We start from the raw sequence: 26,426 nt of genomic DNA, 5'->3' as shown, positions 1-26,426 counted from the left end.
CTTAAACCTAATGCAGTGTAATATTTATCTACGCAATCTTAACACTTTAGAGAACTTTTTTTCATGGAAACCCTTTTCAGAGAATCATTACATGTCATGGTAAACACACTTCAAAGTCAGGTGACGTGATTTTGCAGCCGAAAACGACCGTTATTTTTTTAGTTTTTGGTGTAGTGCTCAAAAAAAATTAGATAAGTAGATTTGAGTTCTAGCTATGTAAACAAGACTATATTACGGTTGCGTGAAACGTAAAAATATGCCCAGAATCATTCGTTTATACCTTGGTAGAGTAGATTGAAATTAAGTCTTTAAGTGGGAAGATATCATCCCAGTGTTCGTCACTACACACGATATTCGGAAATTCTATATATAAAATCTGTGTGTCTAAAAAATCTTTTTTAGTTGGTATAAGCAACTTATTTATTGTTATTCGTTATTTCCTGATCAGATAATTAGAAATCTCAACTCAATACATTAGTATTTACCTATTGTTTTTATTTTGTTTTAGAAAAATGCCATTTTTATGTTGAAGTCATTCATTTTTCAATTCCCGAATTCTTCCCTCAGTAAAAGAAACTTGCATTGATGAGTACTTTCACCTCGTTTATTAAAAAACTTGATCTTTATAATTTTTTACGATTACATTAAATTCACAAGTGGAGTCAGGGCAACTAACTAGTGTTTTAAAATATTGATGTCTGGAGTGGACACTGGGAGCTATAGTTCCCACCTTTCCAAACTTTTTACAACAGAGAACAGATGACGGGATATATACTTCCCACCGAAAAAAGGGTACTTCCCCCCACTAACCCCTTTTTTGTGTGTATTTTTGAAATCTACGACCCAAAATTACCCAGGAACGTATCTTATTTTTTTGTTAGCTCCTCCACAGGCTCGCGTTTGAATAAGGGTTAATAATCGCAATTATTTTGAATGTACATATGAATAAATGATTTCATCATAATATTAATAATCACAATTGTTTTATTTCCCATTTGTTGCAACCCTAGCGTATTTTCGTGTGGCAGCGTAAGTACCTACGCTGGCGGCGGCATCGCGCGACATCAAAGGCGTTTCCTTACTGTAGGAAATACAGTAGAACTCCAATTATCCGAACTCCGACTATCCGAATCGCCGATTATCCGAATCACAAAAAATTGTCCAAAAAAAGTCTAAGTGCGCTATTATTCATCTCCCCGCGAAGCCAGTGTTTGCGAAAATGAAGAACATGTGAAAATTTCATGTTTCTTTCATTTAATTCAATAAAAAAATAATAGTGCAATATCAAAACGTAGCTTTTATTCTCTCCAATGGCAATTTTTAAAGTGAAAACTTCTTTAGCGGCGTTGAGCACTTTTTCTGTAATGGGTATAAAATCTTGAACTCGCGTCAGGACACGTGACCTGATCGAAAAAGCGTAAGACGGATGGATATCAAACATGCTCAACGTTAATAATCAAGTTTTCACTTCTGCCGGCACTCCCGGAGTGCAAACCGTCTTTTTTTTTTAAATCCGATTATCCGAATATTTGATTATCCGAATGGGTCCCGGTCCCCATTAATTCGGATAATTGGAGTTCTACTGTAATATTGTAATACTGTGCTATCACTATCATTATTATATTATACATAGTATAAAACAAAGTCGCTTTCTCTGTCCCTATGTCCCTTTGTACGCTTAAATCTTTGAAACTACGCAACGGATTTTGATGCAGTTTCTTTTAATAGATAGAGTGATTCAAGAGGAAGGTTTATATGTATAATAACATCCATTAAATAGTGGAGAAGTACTGCTATTTTTGAGGTTTCTAATGTGATGTCGTAAAAAATTACCAGCCTTACTTATAAAAACTGACTGATCTGTTGCATAAACACCTCTCAGTTAAATAACTCTCAACTCCTTAAACAATGATTAAAATAATCTTAGGTACTTATAAACCTATCTCAGCAGTCTCTCAACTAAGTTACGTCAATATATGTATTTTTTTCTAGTAACATTATCGAAATAAAACCCGCTATTCACGTAAAACTTGACTAAAAATGTACTTTTTGACAAATATGAATGGTAGACTTTATTTTGTATGACGTTTAACTGACAGGATATTGATAACTTTCAAATTTCAAACATTTGTACAGATTTGAGATTTTTGATAAATTCAAATTCAGTTTTAATTTAAAATGAGTTCAATGATCAATAAACGTTCTCGTTCGACGAATTGGAGTGAGGAGGATAAGGTACGTAATGTACACAAGAAATCTAATAGAATGTACTTATTTCCTTACATGTTTTAATGCTTATTAATAAATATATATTGCTCTTTAGAAAGTGCTTCGAAAATAATTAGTGCTCGAGCGAGCACATATTATATTAGAGAATAAGGATACGTCGACTAATACAAATACAGCAAAAAAACTTGCATGGGAAGATGTTTTGTCTTGGTTATTTTAGTTTTACTTATTCTAACAGTTTCTTGTATTTAATAAATTGTTACAGTGTAATAACATTATTATTGTATTTATATTTCAGTTATAATATCATTTCACTCCATAAAAGGGACTTAAGCCAAATACAAAATCAGTGGAGGAATTTGAAGAAAGCTAAGGCTTCGGAACACAAATTTAGAACGGCAAGAAACATGACAGGCGGGGGACCTCCGCCACCAAGTCCTCCGCCTGAAGATCAAGAGCTTATAGCAGCTCTTCCTAATGAGTTTGTGGTTGATAACAATCCTTTCGATAGCGATGCAACACATGGCCAACAGGTTTATATTTTTTACATTTTCTACTGCTATTATTCCTTAATTTGGAATATCCATTAAGGGATAATAGCGCTATGCATATATAGTTTTTTATTGTGAGATTGAGTAATTATATTTTATATATTTATAGGAAGTTACTAAGGAGTCTGCTGATGATACATTGAAATTGAATGAAAATGATGAAAGCACTGCACATGCATAGGTAATCATATTATATAATAATTTGTATAATATTTTTATCAGTTATGTTATACAAAAATATCAGTATTAGTTATAAATAAAATTTATATTATTTTAAAATAATTATTATTTTTTTATTTTTAGCCTGAATTGCCAAATTTCTCCACTGAATTGCCACGTATAAATCCTACACATCATATTTTCAAAGCTAAACCAAAAAAAACGTAAGTATGTAATGTTGAAAATAGAATTTCATGAAATTTCCTGTGCTTATTGTTCAGCTGTGATTTATGTGAAATAATGTTTAATGTTTATGTTATTTTTACAGTGGGAAATCAAATTCCAATTACGAGCATCAATTATTCCTCCTTGCAAAAAAAAGCAGGGAGGAATTAATGAAGCAACAACAAGAGTTGCATCTATTAAGAATAGAGCAAGAGAGGGAGCTTCACCTATTAAGAATAGAACAAGAGAGGGAGCTTCACGAGAAGAAGCTCCAAATACTTGCATTAGAGGAGGAATATTTAAAAAAAATAAATTTTGAAAAATAATAAAATATGGTTTTTATTGATTAAAATAAGTTTCAATATAAATGGCCCTGTTTATATTTTCGTCTTCATCTATATTATCAGGGATAGTTGGATCGATTAATAATTGATTTTCAAGGCCTGAAGGATCTAGAAAAATACAAAATAAAGAATTAAAATATGCTTATTTTTTATGTATTGGCATTATTAAATATACTTTGTTTACATATTAGTTTGCACAAATACCTTGATTTAAAATAGACTCATTAAAGAGTATTGCTAAATTGTGCAAAACTGCACAAGCAACAATAGTGGTCTTGATCACTTGCAGAGACCCTCGCATTGTTTCGTTGAGTATGCGGAATCTTTGCTTCCACACCCCAAAGCAACGCTCTACAGTATTCCTCGTTCGTATGTGACTCAGGTTGTACCTTTCTTCTGCCTGTGTCCTTGGTCTTAATATTGGTGTTAGAAGATGCGAAGTACAAGGATACCCGCTATCTCCAATCAGCTTCCCATGAAATTCATTCTCCTCAAACCTCCGCTTTATTGAGCTTTCTCTATATATGCGGGAATCATGTGTACTTCCTCTCCAGTGACACACAATATCGCAGATTTTAAGGTCAGAGTCACATACTACCTGTAATTATTGTCATCAATATTATTATAAATTAGAAACACATAATAGCACACATAACAATGAAAATTTATTACTTTAAATACACTATGATCAAACTAAAATGTTATTGTACAATGTTCATACTTGAGTGTTAATGGAGTAATGTCCCTTCCTATTAACATAGTACTGTCCAGCCTCTCCACTCACTTTGCGTATCTTAATATGAGTGCAATCTATTGCACCAATGATACGCTTCATCCCGCATATTATGGCCTCAAATTTCCTAATTGCTTTGGCTTCCTCGGTTGAGTTCGACGGCATATTAATATAACGCGAACTTTTAGAAGCTAACGCAATAGCAACATTTCGGGACAAACGGGAAAGTGTCTGTTGACTCATTCTGTGAATGTCAGCACAATCTTCTTGGATCTGTAATGTAATAGATCGTTATACAGGCTTTTCTATTGTATATATCCAAAACTAGAGCACAAGTCACATCTACCTCATGCCGGCCCCAATATCGAATAACTGCCATCACTTGCAGTTCCACTGGAATACCGCCCCCTCGAGTGTCCACGCGAAGGTCATCCCGAATCAAATTAATGATTTGTTGCATGTTATTCTTTCCGAATCTATACCTCGACCGTAGTGTGGCCCTGTGGCCGCTACAAAAAATATATTGACACCATAGATTGACACTAATACCAGGTTATTTTAATTCTAGGTTGAAAAGTAGGTTTTTAATAAATAAGCACTCTCAGAACAATAGATTTATTTAATAAATGAAACGATACCATTTTAAATTTCGCGCTGTTTATGTATGATGTGCGCATGCCTTAATGCTCTAAGGCGCATGCGCAGGTTTTTATTATTTTATAATTTTAATAAAATAAATAATTCAACAATTTCAATGATGAGCCCATACGGACCTAACGGTAAAGAATACGATTTTGATAAAATTTGCCAATTTTGCTATGGATGGGGTGCTAAAGTGTAACTTTTTTATACCTAAAATTAAAAAAAAATTATTTAAAAAAAAACTAAAGGGGACCTAACGAAAAAATTGTGGGACCTTATAGGACCTAACGGAGACCTATCGATTGAGGTCATTTTTGACCCAAAATTCTATGGATGGGGTGCTAAAGTGCATTTTTTTTTATACCTAAAATTTAAAAAATTATTTAAAAAAAAACTAAAGGGGACCTAACGAAAAAATTGTGGGACCTTAAAGGACCTAACGGGGACCTAACGATCAAGGTCATTTTCGACCCAAAATTCCATTGATGGGGTGCTAAGTTTGCACTGGTGCCTTATTCTTTATTCTTTAATTCAAAGAAATATTAACTGAATCTTTCAATTATTGAATTGTATCTATATTTTATATTATGATTGTTTTGTATTTATACATAAAAATGAACAAAGTAACGGCAACATGTACCGATCATGATACAATAATTTTATTTTGAGTGTGATTAAAATTAGATGGCAGGAATGGGGTAAGACACGATAAATCGTAAATAAAACCACGTTATCATATGTAACAATTTATTTTACCAATATTAATAATATATTAACATATGTGGTCCGTAGCCACCCTCTCTCTGATAATAATATATTACAATGAATTTTCACAAGTGGTCTCTGAACCTATAACAATTAAAACAATAAAACTACGTCTACCGCGTGTCAAGAGTCAAGTGATAAAACGCAGCCTCAACTAATGACTCGTCGCTATTTCATTACAATACGTACACAATACAACAATATTTTAAAACGAGGTAAAAAAGAAAGGGAAAGGTAAACATCTCAATATATTAATTTTAAATCTAAGCGACGAAATGGCGCTCCTGTCTTCGCTAGAAAAATAACGTAGCACCTCTATATATCGCGGTTCAAAGTTTTTTTCGTGAAAATTAGGCCGTTTCTCGGCTCGGCTGACAGGCGGCCACTCGTCGCGTCCCTCACATATAATTATACATTTATATACAACAGGAAATAAATACTCTATGCAAGACGATTATGTAACTGTGTATGTACATTGTACAGAGCAGAGTCGACCGCGCTCGGTACCGCAGAGCGGTCGGTGCCTACTTGTATATAATTGGCGTTCATTTTTTTGGCTTCGCTACGTTCACCGGATCACCGCACCTTCACTAACGCAAAACATTTATTTATTATACGATTTTAATTGAACAGTATCGCGCTAGCAAAGATTCGGCCGCGAGGACCGCGTCCGGCGACCAAAACCTTAGTCCATAGTTAATGTCACTATAATTTTAAATTTTTGGTTTCCAAATTGTACAAATATAATTCCAAAACGCCCAACTACGGATCGATTGTCGGCAATCGAACTAGTTGCGCGTTTCGCACGTTCAAGTAGTATAAAATTTAGGAGTACAAAAGTTGTACACGGTGCACATTAAAAGCGTCGAAAATCTTTTAAGCTACCATGATAATACTTCGATGAAATGATCTCAAAATGTTCATAAGACCGCTAATTCGTCACGCAACTCACACAACGCTCAATAATTTTCCTTATTCTACCGCCAAAATATTTAAGGCCATTTTTATACAGCTATTATAAAAACTGTCAATAATACTTCGTTTATACTGTTGTATGTCAAACACGTAAATTACATCTAAAAGCAACTAATTGCCCATAATTGCTGATATTTGTTTGGAAAACGCTTTATTTCGATATTTAAATAAATCCATAATATAACAACGTAATGGATCTCTCCTGATATCAATTTACTATTTTCTCTAAACATTCATTAAATATTTTTACTAATTTGCAACACTAATAAGGATTGAATAGTAAATATATTTTGTCTTTATAAAATAGCATCGATTATAATTCTGTAATTTGCTAAGTATTTCAGAAATCAGTTACATCTTTTACAAATGGTCGACAAATTTTATATAATCTGCAGTTACAACGACTTTACTCGAAGAGATAAACGGATGTTTTTGAAAAGATCTAAACATGTCAAAAAGTAAGAAATTTAACAAACAAAATGAAAACGAAATAATTTATTAACAATTTCATTACCAAAACAGTAAAAAATGATAATTTACATTTATAGAAACAATTTAAAAGACCTAATCTCATGAACCCAAACATAGTCGCACGGATTTACGCGACACTAAATTACTACACAATTATAACTTAGTGTAAAAGTTCCCTTCGTTGGTTGCCAGTTGCGTGAGTTCCCGGGGTTAGTTCCCAAATGCGGCTGGTGACCCAGATGGGATCCTGAATCCCATATGGGGTCGGATCCCAAGGGCTCGGATCCCATAGGGTTGGATCCCAAGTGGGGTTCGGATCCCACGGGGTTGCATCCCATCGGGTAGAATCCCAAGTGGGGCTCGAATCCCACGGGGTTGGATCCCAGAGTTAGTGTCCCACGGGCTCCACGTAGTTAGCGGGGTAGAGCCCCACGCGGCCATCTTTGCGCCCCTTGCACCAGCCCTGCTCGTCTTCGTCTTCTAATTTTTCGAATAAGTCACCTGGAAAGACATGATGAAGCATTTTAAAACGAGTTTTATTTTTCTTTGTACACATTGATATGCAGCAGTAATAACATTTGTCGTGTAACATTTGTAGTTGTGTTTGGATAGGATGTTTTTTTTTTACAATATTATGTAGGTAAATAATATCTAGTACAAGTGAGTCTGTCACAGCAGATTTTTTTGGACCTCATTATATGCTTTCCCAGATTTTGAAGAGGACCTTTTTTACTGCGTCCGTATACCGTCACGTCATGGAATAAGACGACGATTTTGGTATCTTTGAATTGTGCCAAAAAAGTTTCATTTCTGACACTTTTTTCTACTTGTAAATAACTACACTCGCCGGTGTGTGTGAGCTCCCCCCCACTCCCCCACTCCCCCACTCACCCTGCCGGAAGCTGAGCTCGTCGCTCTCGGCGCCGGTGTAGTCGTACAGCGCCCGCACGGGCACTCCGGGCTCGCCGGTGTCGGTGAGCGCGCCGGCCGACTCCTCGTCCCACTCCTCCTCCTCGAACGGGTTGTCCTGCCGCGCGCCCGCTTCCTTCGCGGGTGACGACTGCTTCGACTTGGGCGCTGACGCTGTGCCGTTCCTGGAATATGATCAAAAATAAACTTTAAAACAAAATTTATGTTAACAATGTGTAAAACAACGAACTAATACACTTATACGTGTACGAACTACGAACTAATTGAAATAACGAACTTGTCCACTAAATTTTATAAAAAATCGAACTAATTCTCTAAAACATGTAGGAAATACGAACTATTTTAATATCGACATTATTTTAATATCGACCTTCTTAAAAGTATTTTCTAAATCAACGAACTTATTCACTTAAATAGTACGAACTAATTCCCTTAACAACGAACTTACTGCGAACTTATTAATTACATAACGAACATTTCTACTTAACTATGTACAACTTTTAACTATTTTGAATATTGAATAGATTTAAATAACCGATCAAAAGCGTCGTCCATTTCACTTATAATGTATCTAGAGAACGTGTTAGTGTAGCGAGTATTCGGCTGAACGGACGCGTTGGACGGTGACGGATACGTGTATATCTCCAGACGTTGTATACTAGAGAGGAGGGGGAATTATGGCTGTTACATTAAATGTAATTAATGTTTTAGATAAAGGATCTGGAAGGATAGATAGATGCGGTTCAAAATTAATTTAAGCACTTTCAGTGACTTTCAGAAATTAGATTTGCCAATGTATCTTCTTTATTTATGGTAAATTTAAAATAACAATATTTAAATATTAAACCTAAACGATGTAGCCTAAATAAATTCGCACCGAGGACATTTCATACACAATTAAACTGACAAATAGGTATAAAAAAATACTTACGTGACCGCGATGGGGGCGCTGATGGATTTCTTGTCTATGGTATTGTTAGCGGTGCTGTTCTGTGACGCGGTGTTATTGACCGGTGTTGGCTCCGTGTGATTGGCTGCCTTGCTCATCTTGCTGTTCACAATTGGCGGGAGCTCCTACACCACAGATGATAAAACTTTAACAAACATGCAACAGCGCAACACTCAGCCATAAACAAATTAGATATTTAATTAATAGTTGGTATTTTTGCGCGTTGATACAATTATACTTTAAATATATAGAAATCTGTAAACATATGTATAAATAGATATTTTAAAGGGTTAATTATTATAACGTGCCAATATGCATATCGATAAGCAACATTCATCATGCAACATCGACTTGCGCAAAATATAAGGAAAAAAATAAAATAAAATAATTTCTAATGGGCAAAATATATGAAGCTCGCTCAAAGATCGAAATGAGAATGACCCACATTCCCGTTACTTTTAAAGAATCAACATGCAAATCCTGAAAAGGCATTCAACTAGAGGTCAACAATTTTTAAGATATTTTTTCGTATTTCATTCTCATTTGAATCCCATAAATGGGCCTAACCACACGTCGTACGAGTTATAAAATTTTATCGTTTATTCTTTAATCACTGAATAGATGTAAAACAAAAATACCTATCACTTTAAAGGACTTACGCGTGGTACAAATGTGCTTAGCCCTTGGTAAACTCACAGCGTCATATTTTGTTCGTCATCGGTACTAATTCGATGGAACGTCAACTTTTAATTATAAGTACACTTAAGAATTGACTTACAAAATATGTCCGTTCAGGTAAAATAAAAAAAAGTACTGAACATGCGGTCTCACTCGACTTACATACAAAAATACAATTAATTTGAAGATAACTCTATATTGCAAGTAAAAATCTCAAATATAGCACGAATTTTATTTATTTACTGGTATAAATAGATTTAGAATCGAGTGAGCCGCATATTCAGCGGTGCAAGGGACGTACGTCTTCGCTGACGGGCCGTTGGTTCAGCAACGTGATCGGTCCGGTGGGCAGGCTCTCCTTCGACTTGCCCTTGGCGATGTCCCGGAACTCCTCCGTGTATTCCTGGGTCGATACACGCGGTCAAGCCGACACGAACGTTTATTTACGGGACGATACGTTAGGATTTTGACGATTATCAAAACGTAAATGACAATATTTCAATAATTTCAATTCTCTATTTTATTTAATTATTACGTGAAATAGTTCGAAACTTTAATCGAACTTAATTTCAGTTAGTTCGATGTTATTGCAATTAGTTCGTTGCTCAAAATTATGACTTATAAGTTGGTTAGTTCGATAAAAGCGAACTTCAACATAAATAGTTCGAAAACATCTCTTATAATATGTATTTAATTCTGAGAAATTCTATTCAAAATCCCAACATTTCATCCCGTGGAAGCAAACTCAAAATGAAACAAAATTAAATTAAAGAAAACAAAAATTGGGCACTTCCATTCAAAGCTGGTGAACATTTTGCGACAACAAGCCACGCTGTGTTCAACTATGGGGTCAACTTTACCATGCTTTTGGTAGTTTTTAGGTGACATAGGCATGGTATGTTTCAAATGAAGTTAGAATTAGTTTCAAAGACTTGGCTAGGATTAATTATTATTGAAGAGTTAATTCAATCACTTAGGAAAAGCTGCAGCTTGTCATGTTCACATTCAGAAACTATTATTATTATTTATATGGTGATATTTACATGTTTGTACATGGAGTGTGAAGTAGTGATGGGCTTAGATAAAGGAAGAAAATTAGATGATTTTTTTAAATTAATGTGTCGAACGATTTTACTTTATTTTTATAGATCATGCGTTGAATTCATTCCGTTTATTTGTCAATTATATTAAATATCGAAGTGCATTTTACTTGTTCATTTAACAAGACAACAAGTCTACTTTAAATCCAATTTAAATTAATTCTTTCCGTGTTTTATAAATGTAGTGCAACTTGCCGTGCTTGATATTTGATAAATTGTACGTAAAACGTAACGTGCGTTGTATTTGCATTATCTACGATCAAAACCATCACGGTGTACGCCAAAACCAGTGTCACGTGCGTTTCGACGAGAATCTCTATCGTGCCTTGTCTATAATATACCATTGGTCATTCTGGCGATTGACAGAGCTGTGTTTGCGGTTTTTGCAACAGTGTGTGCGTGCCCTAAACAATTGGTCCTTCGAGCCGGATGAGAATGCAACATGCGTTTGTTTTATCCCCTTTTGTTGTGTTTTGATCATCTTCCCGGTCGTGCATCTGGAGCTCTGAAAATCGCCGCACCTACACCGTGACGGCGTACCAGGTAGGAGTTGGTATAATAGCAATCTCCGTTATACACGCTAGTCGTGTCGGAGGGTGCGACGCGCCGTTCCCGTGCCTCCCTGAGGCAGATGGCCGGGAGCAGCAGTCGCAGGCGGCTGGCGGCGGCCGAGAGCAGGGCTCCGTAGGGCGCCTGGCGGACCCTGCGCGCCGTGCCCGCCACGTGGTGCAGGGCCACGGACGCAGCGGCCGGGAGGTATTTGTATCGGATCGGCTCGGTGGTCTCCGACGGTTCGTCCTATTGAACATTCGTGTCTAATACCTCTTTTCTGGTTTTATGAGATGTATCAGCTGTTTGGCACTTCGCTATTACTTTTATTCGTGTCTAATGTGCTTTGCTTGTTTTTTATCTGTTTTTCTCTGTTAAAATGTTTTATGCCAAATTGTTTCGACGATTCGTCAGTTAAGTTCAACAGTTTTATTCTGTTTGGTTGGTGCCAAATTTGGTTATGTTTATGCGTTGCGTTCGTAAGTTTCGTGAATGTTTTGGCGTGGCGCCTATCTCTTGTTTATTTGATGTTTTCCTGTTTTGAACGTGATGTGTCAAATTTTTTGTGGCTTTAGCAATTATAAAGTTTTTTATTGTTATTGACGTGGTATTGAGTGAATGAATTGAGTGTTTTGCCTTTTTACTGTTAATAATTTAGTTACTATACATTTGAATTGTCCCTATCCAATATCCCTCGAGATCAATTTAAGTTACCCCTAGAGCGGGTAGTTTTATTTGCAATTTGCGCCGACCGACATCAATCTGCCCACGTTACATCGCTTCAAACTTTATATATTACCCCTTCGCCAATCCACTTAAACTCCCTGAGTCTTGCCTGTATAATTTGACAGATTGATTGCGTCTCGAATATTAAGAAATTATATGAAAGTGTTTTAAGATATAATGGTTTTCTGTGTTTTTATTTTAAATTTAATCAAATTTAATTGTGTAGCACTTTTTTCATACGAATCTCTCTTCACAGTGTAATAATTCTGTATATTTTGGAAGTAAGTAAACTCGTTTGCGGCACACTTGTTTGCTCAGAGATTTCGTAACCGCGCACAACTTGATCAAACATGGCTCAGTCAATGCAAACGTTAGTTGTTGACTAAAGAATTAACTGAAGGTTTCGCTAACTACAATAGTGTCTACGAAGAAATTTCGAGGCCAACTAGAAGCAGGCTGTTACATGAACTAAGGTTGGAAAGTCAGCCAATCGAGAGAGAGATACTAGAATGTTCTAACATGCGTAGTTTTAAAGAGAAGCGTTAGGCATAGAGAGGGTATGGTCGCAATGTGTGAGTGATACCTCGAACTGTGGCCACGCCATGGCCATGTTGACTCCGTGGTTGTTGGCCCACCATTTGAGGTCCTTCTGGTGGTCCGCGTTGTTTATCGTGTGGTGGAACTCTTCGTATATTTGTGGTAATCTGAAAATGTGGCGGCAATTTATGTAGAGAGAGCTCTATTGCGTTCAATCATACAATTACGGATAAATCAGAATATCGTATGTGCGAAATTTCTTAAAAAACATAACTTCTTCATACTCAATATTAGTCTAAATACAAGTCAAATTCTCACTTATTCCTATTTCCGGCATACTTCCCAAAGCATATTCTGGCTAACTCAACTACTAGCTTTAACACTTACGTGGGCTCCTGGCTAATGTTCAAGCACTTGTGGAAGCTGAACAGCACATCCTTGAAGAACGTCAACCTTTGCGCCTCCATCTGCTGACAGCGCTCGAACACGCCCGTCATGTCCTCTATATACCGCGGGTTATACGCCGTGATCTCGCTGAGGGCCGCTTGGTACTTGTCCCTGCTCTTGGTCACGTCCTCGCGACACTTGGCCACGCGCTCCGCCATTTTCTTCACCTGCGAACGGTCCGACTGTTATCAGTGTAACGTGTTAGTCACTGGCTCGGATGGGGCGCTAATGATAATATGTTTATGGGGTATACTTGATACTGTATACTAAGAGAGATAGCTGGGAGGGAACTAGCGATATTTGAAGGAAATAACTACATAAAGGAGCTTTTCTTCAATAAATTAATGGGAAAAACTATAAGTATTCTATTTATACTGAAATAGATTGAGGCTGCCTTATAAAATACGTTAAAGTTGAACTTTAGCACACAAAAAAAAATTGTATATATTTACAAGACTTACAAAATAGATTAAAATTTTTCAACTCATCATTTCATCGACGTAAAACAAGAGTTAGAAGAAAAATCTCTTTAATTTCCTTATTTCCGAACCCGCTTATATATTAAGCCGGCGCGCGTCACTCCGTGAACCAACCCCTCCGGGCCCTCCTCGTCTGCTTATAATTACATTTATTCGCACCTGGAAATAAGCTGGTTGACGGAGTTGCGCGTCTGGCGTGTAATGTAAAAACAGATTTCAGTTATTCGAAATATTTTTGCTGCGGTGTTTGTGTTTGTTTTGGAATTTTATTACAAAATAAATTTATAATTTTGTAATTAATATTTTTATATCATATAGTTAATTAATCAAGCTTTTGAAAAGTTATCCTAAAATTTAATTAACAAAGCATAATTATTATGAATTTGGCTCTAGCTCAGAAACACCTGTTTCACACGGGATAAAAGCAATTTCCATATCAACTATCCATTTATTTAAAATATATGATCCTAATGTATGAAATAACGTGTGAAAATAAGTAAATAACTATTTCATAATTCCACCTTGCAAGCCGTAAGCGAAATTCGTTTCCGAGAGACTAGTCCAAATCCGCCCTGAGGGAAATCTGTCGCTTTTGAAATAGTTATATCGAAGTTTATCCGATGTGACAAAACTGTAATAACATTTTACTTAATATATAGACTTATGTAAAACGAACTATGTTGTATGTAGAGTATTTATAAAGATTATAGTAAACAGAGCACTGAGATTAACTTTGCAAAGCTGCATAAATTTTCTTTATAAAAGGGCAGGGTAATTTCATAAGAAACGGCTTTGAAGATGTGGAATTTAAAACCAAATAATACTAGCATCAACTCTTAGACAACAACTAGCAATAACACATAATGATGAATATATTTATATTTAAGTACAGAAAACTTTAAAAACACACTCGATACTACTTTTACACAGACAAAATAGCTTTAAAATGTTTTCTAGCCACAACCACTCCCTTACCAATGTGTCTCTCTGATAGCGTATGAATAAAACAAAAACGTCACCAATGAGAACATAGACTAGATGAATCTAAGATGCTAGCTAGGTTGATGACTGAATTATCATAAATCTCTCATCTAAATTACTTATATTAATTATATATTAATTACCTGTTGGAAAGTTTTCTTTTAGGAGTTAGTTATACCAGTTGTTTAATAAACTTTAAAATATAGTTAAATTATACAGATCACTTCTTTAAACATCTTTTGGCAAAGCAGAAGACAGAAGAATGATGACCAAAAATATTAAATCAAAATCTACCTATACTTAATTAGTAACTAAAAACCCTATAATTCCTAGTCTTGCTCTTGAAATTTTGCCAAATAACCTTCTAGTCCTTCGACACAATTAAGGAATTTACTCAATACAACCACTCATATCATTTGACCATTAGGTACCAATCCAGCTCGATAAACACATCATACACACGCACTTACCCTAACTTCTACAGCCATAAATCTACACATACATACATACATACATATTTTCCAGCTAGTTACACACATACAATGCATTCGATACATTTATCGGTCACTGCTGAGTGCTGGCTGACGGCCAAGCGTCAATGACAATGCCGCGTTGTGACCAGATGTTCGGGGTTCATTGTCCAAATTTACACTAGACTACATTACGATTCGTATATCTAAGGTAAGTATAGATGCATAGTTTCTTGCTTTGTAAAAAGATTTTGCTGATTTCCTTACTTGGTTCTTATACTTCATTACATTTTTGCACTATCTAATTACACAAAACATACTAAAAGCCACTTGCTTTTCATAGCTTCTTTAACCTTCATAATACGAGGTGTGGATGAAATATTAATTTGGCTTTAATGACCCTTACGAAGAAGCGATGACAATCTTTGTGTCGAGCCATGATCAAGTTTGAGTTTAGCGTTAGTTTGCACTTAAGACGAGCTTGCTTGCCAAGAAATTTAAAAAATACTACGTAAAATAATGTCGCAGCAATCATTGGAAAAATGTATTGGTATTTTACGAGCCAAGTCGTAAACAAGGAACGATTGAGTGCACTTTTTCGTATCGGCAAGGGAACTTATTTGATTAGACCGAGCTTATTGCCTTTGAATAAACAAAAATATATACAGTTTGATACTTATAATAAATACATAACTTAATAAATTGGTTACCAGTGTCAATGTATACGAATATAAATCTTACTAAACGTGTAGACGTACTATACAACTGTAAAATATCTACTATTGTGTCGAATTCATACTACCAAGTGACACGATCAATACGGAGTTAAATACATACATGGAACACTGCACTGTATTGCAGATTTACGATCAGTCATAAAAGTCCTTCATTCTAAATCTTCTTCCATACAATCCAACTATCTAAAAAACTAGATCTATATAAAAATACATCACAATACACGAGCATCTCTAACACGAGATGTATGGCCTCGCCGCGGGCGACATTTAACGCTTGTGTTCACTTGGGAAGAGACAATGCCTACACATGTTTCCTCTTTCTTCGGAATATTAAAACGTTTTCTGCACCGAATATTAAAATTTTATTTCCGAATAGTTGCTGGTTATCTTTTAATGAAACTTGCTTTTTTCTTGTTAAAACAAAAAGCTTTTGCAAAGATTTAGTATAACAACCGGATTATAGATTAAATATCTTTTCGTAAATATTATCTTATATATAAAAATGAATCGCAAAATGTGTTGGTAAGCGCATAACTCGAGAACGGCTGAACCGATTTCGATAATTCTTTTTTTATTATATTCCTTGAAGTACGAGGATGGTTCTTATGTAGAGAAAACGTAAACATGTACCACGGGCGAAGCCGGGGCGGACCGCTAGTCTTATATATAAAAATGAATCGCAAAATGTGTTGGTAAGCGCATAACTCGAGAACGGCTGAACCGATTTCGATAATTCTTTTTTTATTATATTCCTTGAAGTACGAGGATGCAGGTTCTTATGTAGAGAAAACGTAAACATGTACCACGGGCGAAGCCGGGGCGGACCGCTAGTAGTCTATAATAGTAGAATAACAAAGCTACTTAGAATGGTACCATTATTCTTCTAGCTAGTACGAGGTAGGTTATTAAATAGCATTAGAACCACGTACCAAAGCACTTCTCTCTTCCCCTTATCCCAAACTAGCCCCAATTTTGTAAACTAAAATCGATAGCTATCAAGAGCGATATCATCTCAAGTTAGGCCAAGCGCGCACCACGATTTTAATTTTTGCGACACGATTTCAATATCGCGCTGTAGAAAATCGCAGAGAGTACGGTGCGCGCACAGCGATAATTTAATAGTGATCATTACTCACTTTCATCATGGATTTCGTACAAGTTGCTTGTCTTTATTTACTACTTCGGAGGATAAGAAGAAAAAAAAAAAGAAAATTCGTCAATATTAGACTCATCCTTTTACAGCAGATAAAATTGTCAAAGGTTTCTTTTATCAGAAATACAATGAACTTCCATGTATGGTATATATTTCTGATATGGATGTATCCCAAAAAATTCTTTGGCTATTATAGAATGAAAATTCCGCCAAAAGGCCACCCTTTGTGCTTTTTTATTTTTTTTTATTATTGTAACCTTTATGTATATTTTGTTTCATGCACAATAAAGTGTTAAATAAATAAATAAATAAATTCAAACTTTTGACAGATTACTGAGTTTATGTTTACCAAACAATACCTATAACACTATGATGTTTACTGTTGGACAGACGAAACACAAGTGAAGTGCCGGCCGGGCCCGAGTGTGCGATTTTATGATCGCAGTGCGCCCGGTCCCATACAATTTCATATTCTGCATTTCATTTTCGCGACAATCGCGTCGCGAGCAGTCGCAGCAAAATGTGACAAATCACAATTTTAAAATCGCTGCGATTATTTATTCGCATGTGCGCGCATTGTCATAGTAACTCATACGCTGTATTTCTGCGATAAAATAATCACGCTGCATAAAGTCGTGGTGCGCGCTAGCTCTTAGACGCAGGATCGCACGTGACAGAGGCTGAGGGACCGAGCCTCTTTGCTCTTGTGTGGAGGGCCCTGAGTTATGGGACCACTTTACTGAACCTAGCTATTATCATCGAGGCTATTATATACCTTTTGTAAATTGTAGTACATATGTCGATTTGTGTAGTGTCATTTGATATAGTAGTTAAATCTTGATATAAAATTTATGTAATGAGATATTTTTTGTTCCTTGTGAAAGTAAATCCAAAGATGTGTATACCTGAAATAATTTAAGATTTTTTTTGTGATTATAAAAATAATTCTATGGTAGTTTTATTTGATTGATTGAGCATCCCTCATATCAATCAGTCTTTAATTTGCCCATTAAAAAGGACCTATTTTAGTCACCTTACACACTAACTTCATTAAAAATAATTTTGAAATCAAGTCTATTGTTACAATTGCAGAAACGGTACATTTTTATCGTAAATTTCGAGTGCAGTAAAATATTCCATATCAAAAGGTGCTCCTTATCTAAACAATTGACTGACACAAATACGTGAGACTTGTTTGATACTGATTTTATAAATAAAAATTTTACCATTACCTACGTCGTATTTCATTTACACAACCTAATATTTTTTTTTATAAAGTATATTTTTTATTTGAAAGCAGTTATGTTTAGTTCTGCAAACTTTTAACTAGCATCATATTATGTAAAAACAATCAAATTAATAATCTCTTACAACTATAAACTAAATAAATCACCGCGCTCTATCTTTTTAAATATACAAATATTTATAAAATTAAGGCTAACAATAGCCACTCAAACTACAATAGACTTGACGACGTGACGCAGCCGCCCGCGCCGCTGATTCGACAAAAATATAGAAAATCAATAAACTTATAACGTATTTAAGGTTACACGGTTTCTATTTATTAATTAGATATGATGATTTTTTTTATAGCCGAACGCGTGACATGATATTGAAAATATTTGGGTGGATTGCAACATGAGACATGAATGAAAATATTTGATATATAGAGAAAATTGTTCTGATTTACTTTGAAGGATAATTAAATCTATACCTTTACTTAAATTAATAATAACTAACCAATTAAATTATTCCAACATAGATACACACGTACAATATTCTTTCGTTTGTTGGTTTTGCAATAGGTGCGTAACTGATAAATTTGTTAATACTTAATGTTGATAAATTTAAGATGAATTGAATAAAATAAAATTTTCATTCATTAATTTTTTATTTTAACTTATGAAAGTAACAGCTGCAAAATTGTTCATAGAATTATTGACCATCAATAGCAATTTGGCATCACTCCCAACTCAAAAGTGTCGCATAGTTTAACGAACGATTATTACGTAAAAATCACCGACTATAATTCAATATTAATAGCCAGCTTCACAACTTCTGGATATGTTCTGTTTAGCTTAGATGTGTTAAAATGAAAAAATAATATATGAAAATATACTCCAAAGTGGGATATCCTAATAATTTACCAATATGCTTTTCTCTCAATTGTTAAAAGTGAAAATATAAAATAAGATCGTCGATTTTACCAACAATTTCCGTCTGTTTAAAAATGTAATTGACATACAACACTGCACTGCAAAAACATATATATTTACCTATATATATGTATGTCACTACATAAAAAGGTCTGAATAGTCTTTCAGTGATTTTACCCCCTTATTGATTCTCTTAATACTTTAAAAAGTATTTGACATACAATCCTAAATCATATATCACAAGAATGTTATCTATTAACTATCTTAAGCAGGCAGTCTTACAGATAGTGCATGTATGTCAAGGTGTGAAGTGGCCAAGGGCGACACGCTGCATGACCACAAGGACGGTAATTTCATGTGTTGCAAGTTGTTGTATAATAGATACAATGTTTGTATTCCTTATAATGTTACTTGAATGTATCTGTCATTATCTCGAAAAGTATTTTTTGCAACGTACCTACTACTACCACAACAACTTATTGCCAGTAAACAAAATGTAAAATAAATCTAAGATAACGCTGTATTCTTTTGTAGGTAAAGCAGTCAATAAAATTAAAATTATATTAGTACCTAGTAGATCTACTGCCCGAGATCGGGATAATTGAGCTTCATCTTAAAAAAATCATTCATTTAATCAATACATTTTTGTTAGTAATTAAGACAAGCTACGCATTCATTTCATTCCTTTATCATCATCAAGCACATATTTATAAAGCTATACACAGACGCACAAACTACTTGCACTAACTAGGCCCTTAAATCATTAGTAAATTACATTTCTCATATAAAATCTCAAGCACAAGCCCTCAACGCAGTCTCATCTCACCCTACAAGTGGACCACTCGCATTCTGGGTCAACATATAATTATACCGTAATGAACATATCATACAGGTAAATATTTCCATAATCGGAGGACAGTTACAAAGTTGTTGTGGAAAGGTTTCCTAGTAAATGCAGATAAGATTGTTGTTGATTACTTATTTAATTGAGTACAGGATATGTTTTAATTTATATATTGACAATATGTCTTGAGATGTTTAAGTGTTACTTAATTTTCTGTAACAAAAATAAACCAATTTTTATTCAATAGTGTATCAAAAAACTAAATATATCAATTATTAAGTGTACAGACATATGTGTGTGTGTTTACAATTAAGTGTATGAAACGAAATAAAACGAACCATAAACGAACATTAAAATGACATAAGAACGCTCATCTATACTAGCTCCTTTTGTAATCTAAGAGCGTATACGCACTATGCGGGTAGCCGCGTTGCGGGTAGCCGTCCAGCTGACCGCAATCACAATTATGTACGTAATATTCATTTCTATGCGCACTGCGATGCGGCTACCGCAGACCGCACAGTGCGCATAGAAATGAATATTACGTACATAATTATTGTGATTGCGGTCAGCCGGACGGCTACCCGCAATGCGGCTACCCGCATAGTGCGTCTACGCTCTTAGACTAGCTCTAAAATAATCTACATAATATAAATTCTAAATGCCTAGCATACAGTTTAGGTATACTAGATGAGCTGACGCCTAATTCCCCGCCTTCCGCACACCAGTGGCATTTCTAGGTCACAGCCAGTGTCTGTCCGCTATTATAAGAGTATATATCTATAAAATGTATGTATTGTAGTACGCTACAATAACCACTGTGAAAAGTCTCAACGAATAAGGTAATTTTAGCTAAAAGCTCATTTTTACTCATTTATTTATGGCTACATTTTGTTGAAAGTTATTTTTAATGTTCTATTTATAGCGGGGAAAAAAGAAAAGTCGTCGTTTATTTATAATTGTAAAATTGTGAATAAAAACATGAAATAGAAATGAGAACGAAGCCATGTAGGCTGTTCTTTGTTACAGTTTACCACAATTTCATTAGTGTAATACAATAATAAAATATTAAAAAATTTGATTCTAACAACTTCGTTCTAACAAAACACTGCATAAATACAAATTTTCCGCGTCTAAAGAGTTTTTTGAAGACAAAAAACACTTTCATAAACATCTAACTCGAGGCAAAATACTTTGAAGAAAACAATCAAGCTGTCATAACAAGAAATAAGTACAATCTTGCTGCGTAAAAAGCGTATTCTGACGACTATTTTAGAAGCGAAAGAACACTTCCATTAAGTTCTAACTCCAAGCAAAATATACCAAAAGTATATTTTGAGAAGCAAATAAACAAACTGAACATTGAATAAGTACAGTCTTTTTGACTGAACTTCCGACGAGTATTTTCATAAAAGAAATAGCAATTTCATCTTGCCCTAAACCCGAGGGAAAACACACCAAAATTTTCACAGACCACCAAATTGTCACAGAAACAAAATAGGTAAAAATGGGCAAGATACTCCTATAAAACTTTAGATATATGACACCAGTACCACCTGTAACCACGGCTAGCTAATATTTAATGATGCCAGAATGTTGGCAAATTGCTTTACCGTCCACCAGGGAACAACATAATATCTGGCTGCCGAAATTTGTTACTACTTGTTCGTTATTTACAGTGGAATGGAGTGCTGGATAGGTAAGAGATGGGAACATTAATGTAGGATACATATTTTATGAAAATTAAGCTAATTAAATTTAAAGTGTTAGCGGGTACTTACATTACTCGCAAAATTAATGAGTTTTAATGAATTTTAAATTTTAATGGTTGTTTATTGAAATATTGTAATAATCGTAACTTACGGTACACGAATAAATTAATAATTTTTTCTTTTTTTTTTGCTGAACGATTTGAAAAAAATGTTGTATCCTTAGAAAGCTACAAGACAAGTAAAACTTCGGCGTTTAAAATAATTAGACAATAAATAATATGTTAAACTAGGTTTTACAAAAGTTCTAGATTTTTTAGAAAAAGCCCTTTATAATACATTTTGAACTGAATGAGGAACAATTGTTACGTAGAAAACATTAATAAAACATAATATGTGTTCCGCATTGTTATTTTGGAATGCAATTGCAATATTTCTCATACATTTATTATACTTAAAATTAAAAACCTGAACATGTTTTTGTTCCTAAATAGGACGGACGCATTGCAAAGTAGTTTCGTTAAATTTTAAAACTGTTGTACTGCTACTGACCAATTTTCTTAACGAATAAAACCTTTTTTGCAATTCTCGAGAAAACCACTAAATAAATTAGACTAGTAATTTTTCTAATGATACGAGGAATTAAGACGAACTCTCCGATACATCTCAAGCTTAAATTAAGCAAAGTTTTTATGCTACAGCGCGTACCAAAAAATATACAAACATACATGACTCTCCAAAAACAATATCCTCCTCCTTTAATTCCAACAAACAATTAATACTATTCTCACTTCATCCAACAATAAATAAGAAATAATTAAACATACACCATACACCTCTTGTGCACTTGGCCATCTCTCGTTGCATCCAACACGCACACAAACACGCACACACACCTACACACACATCACAAGCCGGTTCCGTTTACACTGCACCCACACGACATAACAGGTGTCCCCAAAGCCTACTTGCTTACATAACACGACTTACGACGCGGTTACGTCACGACATAATTGTCGTGACGAGTCGAGCGCTCGAGTATAGGTTATCGTCTTTCATGTAATTTCATTTCTGTATGTTTAATTAAGTATATTATGTTGGCATCTTTTGATGCAATTTTCGGTAATTTTATCCACGTTTATGAAACTGGCTATTCATAATAAACATTTTATATCTACGATGTACTTTTTTCACAAAAGAATTGAAACCTATCATAACAAATGTTTCATTGATATATTTAAAATTTTCATAATATAATCCCTCGGCATTTATTCAAATTATTATAGAAGTAAACTTTTAGAAAAAGCATAATACAAAGAAAATAACAAACACAAAATACACATACATACTTGTACGAATACATTCTCACATCTCGGACATACAGGGTGATGCGAAATGTCATCCTTGCGGAAACTCAAGGCGCAATTTCGAGCACAGAACGTGATTATGAAAAGAAACGCCAGACGCTCTTTGTCGACTGCTAAGTGTGTACTGTATATACAGGGTGATTATTTTTAGGGCACGTTGTTCTCGTGTATAGGTTTGCTATTAAATTATTCGTAAAAATAGACTATTCAATTATTCATGTAGTAAAATCATATTATTCTCATTATTTTGTTTTTTTGTAAACGGAGTTCGAGATTTGAGGTGTTTTAATGCCTTCTACAGTCAACACAACTCTGCACGCTGTCAGGATAGATCAGTATACTATATTTAACCATCGATAAAAATAACACAAAATAGTACTTAATCGAGTTTTTACACAATCAATCATATATTTGTATGAGACGCGATCTGTCAATGGTAATGAAGAATGATGCAGACTCGTGCCGGTTACGCGCCGTAATTAATTACGCGCACCCTTATCAAACGGGCTTTTTGCTCTACTTAAGTGATTAGATATTAATTAATTATCGATACACTGTACATATTTAATATGAGAATAATGTAAAGCATTTAATAAATAGATTCAGCGTTAATTGAAAAAAACGCTCATAAAACACTAAGAGACATAAAATTTATTTCTTAAAACATAATCTAACATATCAATTATGTTTTTAGTAAATGATCAAAACACATAATTGTGTTTAACACTTACACATGCACACTTATACGCAATTAGATAATCCACATGTGTTATTCAAAGAGAATTATTAGATACATCAATACTATCTCATCTTGTCATCTAAGCTATGTAACCTGTATCCTGATATTGTCACGGTGAATGCACACGCGACAGTCGGCCGTGACAGAATACAAACAGGTATAAAGTGTCGATATGTGTGTTTGTTTGTGTGTCTACATATTACGAACATAGTATCCGAGGATCATGGTATATCAAGTTTATTTATTAAAGCAATTAAATGTCTTTACATGCCCAATGCGATACAGACAAATTGATCGACCGTAGTAAGAATACAAACACAAGGAAACATACACGCACACACTTTATTAATATATATTTGATTATTAACAGAAATACTAAATTTATCACGTATCTACATTTGGGAAAATTGTACCAATTCAGATTGATAAAATAGTAAATATATATATAAATTGAAACATGTTTCAATCATTCACCAAGAGAGCATGTAACACGATATTTGTTACATATTAACGGTATCTCTGGTAGCTGGTTATGTGATGTTATTTCAGTCGCCAATTAGTAATAATGTGTTTGACCATGTAATTGTAATACCTACGAAGGAAAAAATGACTAGATTTAACCAGAAAAAAATAACATAAATTTATAAACACCCTTTAAGTTGTATATTATTATTTTCATTTTAGTGAAAATAAATACGTTTTTGTTTTAAAAAATAAGGAGTGATATCTATGACGATCAATCCTAAAATTAATGTTTCAACTTCAAACAATTATATCAGCCAATACACATACTCCAATATTTTTACACATTGCTATTCAATACGTACGATTTACGAAACTTCAAATAAGTTACCAAGTCAATATTTAAACGCGATAAACGACCAATACTACACAGGTTTTTGCAACTCAAAGCTTTCAAACCGATCAATGATCGATCACTCGCAATAACATTGATATTGCTTTACACAAAGCTGACAGAGCTCAAACGATTAGCCGCCGGCTATTTGGTACATCAAAGTTCAAAAGCTCTCGTAGAATGTCAATAACTTGCTATTGAATACATATGTACATTGTACAGGGGTAAATAAATATGCGTTTATATAACGTTCTCTTGTGCTTAACTAAATAATTAATAATACGTAATATTTGTAAATAAACAAAGCTTGTAGCAAATAGTTAAGCTTGACACTAGATGTCATACACATGAAGACATAGACACTAGAAAAACAATGCTAATCACCATGATTTTTTTGTTATAGTTCCAAGTTGGAACTTCCAACATTACACTAGCGACCCCCACCCCCCGGCATAACATTATAATAGTTACAATTTTCTGTACTGTATCTGTTGTGTTCTGTTCTGTATCGAATAAAATAACTATTTTTTCTTGTTCAGTGTGCCCTAATCTCAGACGAGCACACGAGTTATGCAACACAATGTAACATCGAGATGTATAATCGCTCATCGATACAATCGCAAAGGTCAAAATTAATTTGCAACCGTACGAATTTCAAGCTTTGATTTATGTGATATCATTCTACATATTTTAGACATAAAATAATAAACATAAATATCATTTTTGCAACACATTGTATAATTTACGTAATTATACAGTGTGTTCACGATTTATGGTTATGGAAAAATAAATATTTTTTAAGATAAATATCGCATTTGCGTTTATTTGCTAATTGATATTTAAGCAATCAAGAAATACGTGAGTTAACATATTCAAAATAACATTACTATGGTTTAAAAGTTAAAACTAATTAAAAAGTCACGTAGGTACGAAAAAAAAGGAAAACATGTTCACCCTACCGCACATAATTGTATAATCAATTAAACAGAACGAATGGGTAAACATCTTGTGGCACTACACTAGCACTTTTACGTGATTTGTTTGTAACTATTTCATTTACTTAACGAACAAGACACATGATTAGATACGTCGATACGTTTCAACGCGTGGCATTGTCAATAGGGTGTCATGGGTTTTTGAAAATTGGGGATTTTAATTTAGAACTATAATATTACCTATGAGTATAAAACGAGTATCTATCTGTTTAGTTGTGTTTGTTTGAGACATCATAGCTTCCAAATGTATGAAATATTTGAAACGTCGAATTATTTCTAAGACCTTAACTAATATTGTCTTATTTAGGTGTATTAATAATCAAGTACATCATTTGAAAGTGTTTGTATATCCCATATCTAGCTTTTAATTTTTTGAAATAAATTCGTTCTTCTCAGTTAAAACAAATTTATTAAAACAATTACAAAAATTTCATGAATCACACGTATTTATATAAAACTAGCAGTCCACCCCGGCTTCGCCCGTGGTACATATTATTTACGTTTTCTCTACGTAAAAACCATCCTCGTACTTCAAGGAATATAATAAAAAAAGAATTAACGAAATCGGTTCAGCCGTTCTCAAGTTATGCGCTTACCAACACATTTTGGGATTCATTTTTATATTATAGAAGATAATACACAATCACAAACAATAGTCCCCCACACTCGTATCCATGACGTCCTAAGGCGTTTAAAAGAGAATTAAACCGCTAATTGGATCCCCGCCTATTCGTTTTGTTGTGACTTATCTAATTAGATATTTTCCACGCAAATAGACGCAAATTGAATCGCTATAGACGGCTTTGTACTTGACAGGGGATCGCTGTTAATGCTATAATCAAATGTGGTAATTAAATGGGACTTTAATTGGCTTTTAGGTGATGATGTATGGGAGATAGCAGACTTTACTCGTGTGGAAAATGGATGAAA

At 34.3% G+C, this 26,426-nt stretch overlaps 1 protein-coding gene across 6 annotated transcripts in view; it reads right to left on the bottom strand.

The window, feature by feature from the left end:
• Positions 1 to 5,613: 5,613 nt before the first annotated feature.
• Positions 5,614 to 26,426, bottom strand: part of Synd (protein kinase C and casein kinase substrate in neurons protein Synd) — a 91,936-nt gene continuing 71,123 nt past the window's right edge. For 3 of the 6 annotated variants that reach the window (XM_089711386.1, XM_089711387.1, XM_089711389.1), the window contains 7 exons: positions 12,951 to 13,192; positions 12,610 to 12,730; positions 11,292 to 11,549; positions 9,953 to 10,054; positions 8,956 to 9,098; positions 7,986 to 8,188; positions 5,614 to 7,595 (listed from right to left, as the gene is read on the bottom strand). In XM_089711386.1, the coding sequence (XP_089567512.1) occupies positions 7,483 to 7,595; positions 7,986 to 8,188; positions 8,956 to 9,098; positions 9,953 to 10,054; positions 11,292 to 11,549; positions 12,610 to 12,730; positions 12,951 to 13,192 (1,182 nt within the window). In that variant the 3' untranslated portion in view covers positions 5,614 to 7,482. The remainder of the gene's footprint in view (positions 7,596 to 7,985; positions 8,189 to 8,955; positions 9,099 to 9,952; positions 10,055 to 11,291; positions 11,550 to 12,609; positions 12,731 to 12,950; positions 13,193 to 26,426) is intronic. The other 3 variants (XM_089711388.1, XM_089711390.1, XM_089711391.1) reach the window with 3 other exon arrangements.

The sequence above is a fragment of the Colias philodice genome, chromosome 26, assembly GCF_061535455.1.
Source record: "Colias philodice isolate Cphi_HAF_F1 chromosome 26, ilColPhil1 Martin Lab GWU primary, whole genome shotgun sequence".
NCBI classification, from domain to species: Eukaryota; Metazoa; Arthropoda; class Insecta; order Lepidoptera; family Pieridae; genus Colias; species Colias philodice.
Note: the sequence above shows the minus strand (reverse complement) of the source record. Positions and strands in the feature narration are given on the sequence as shown.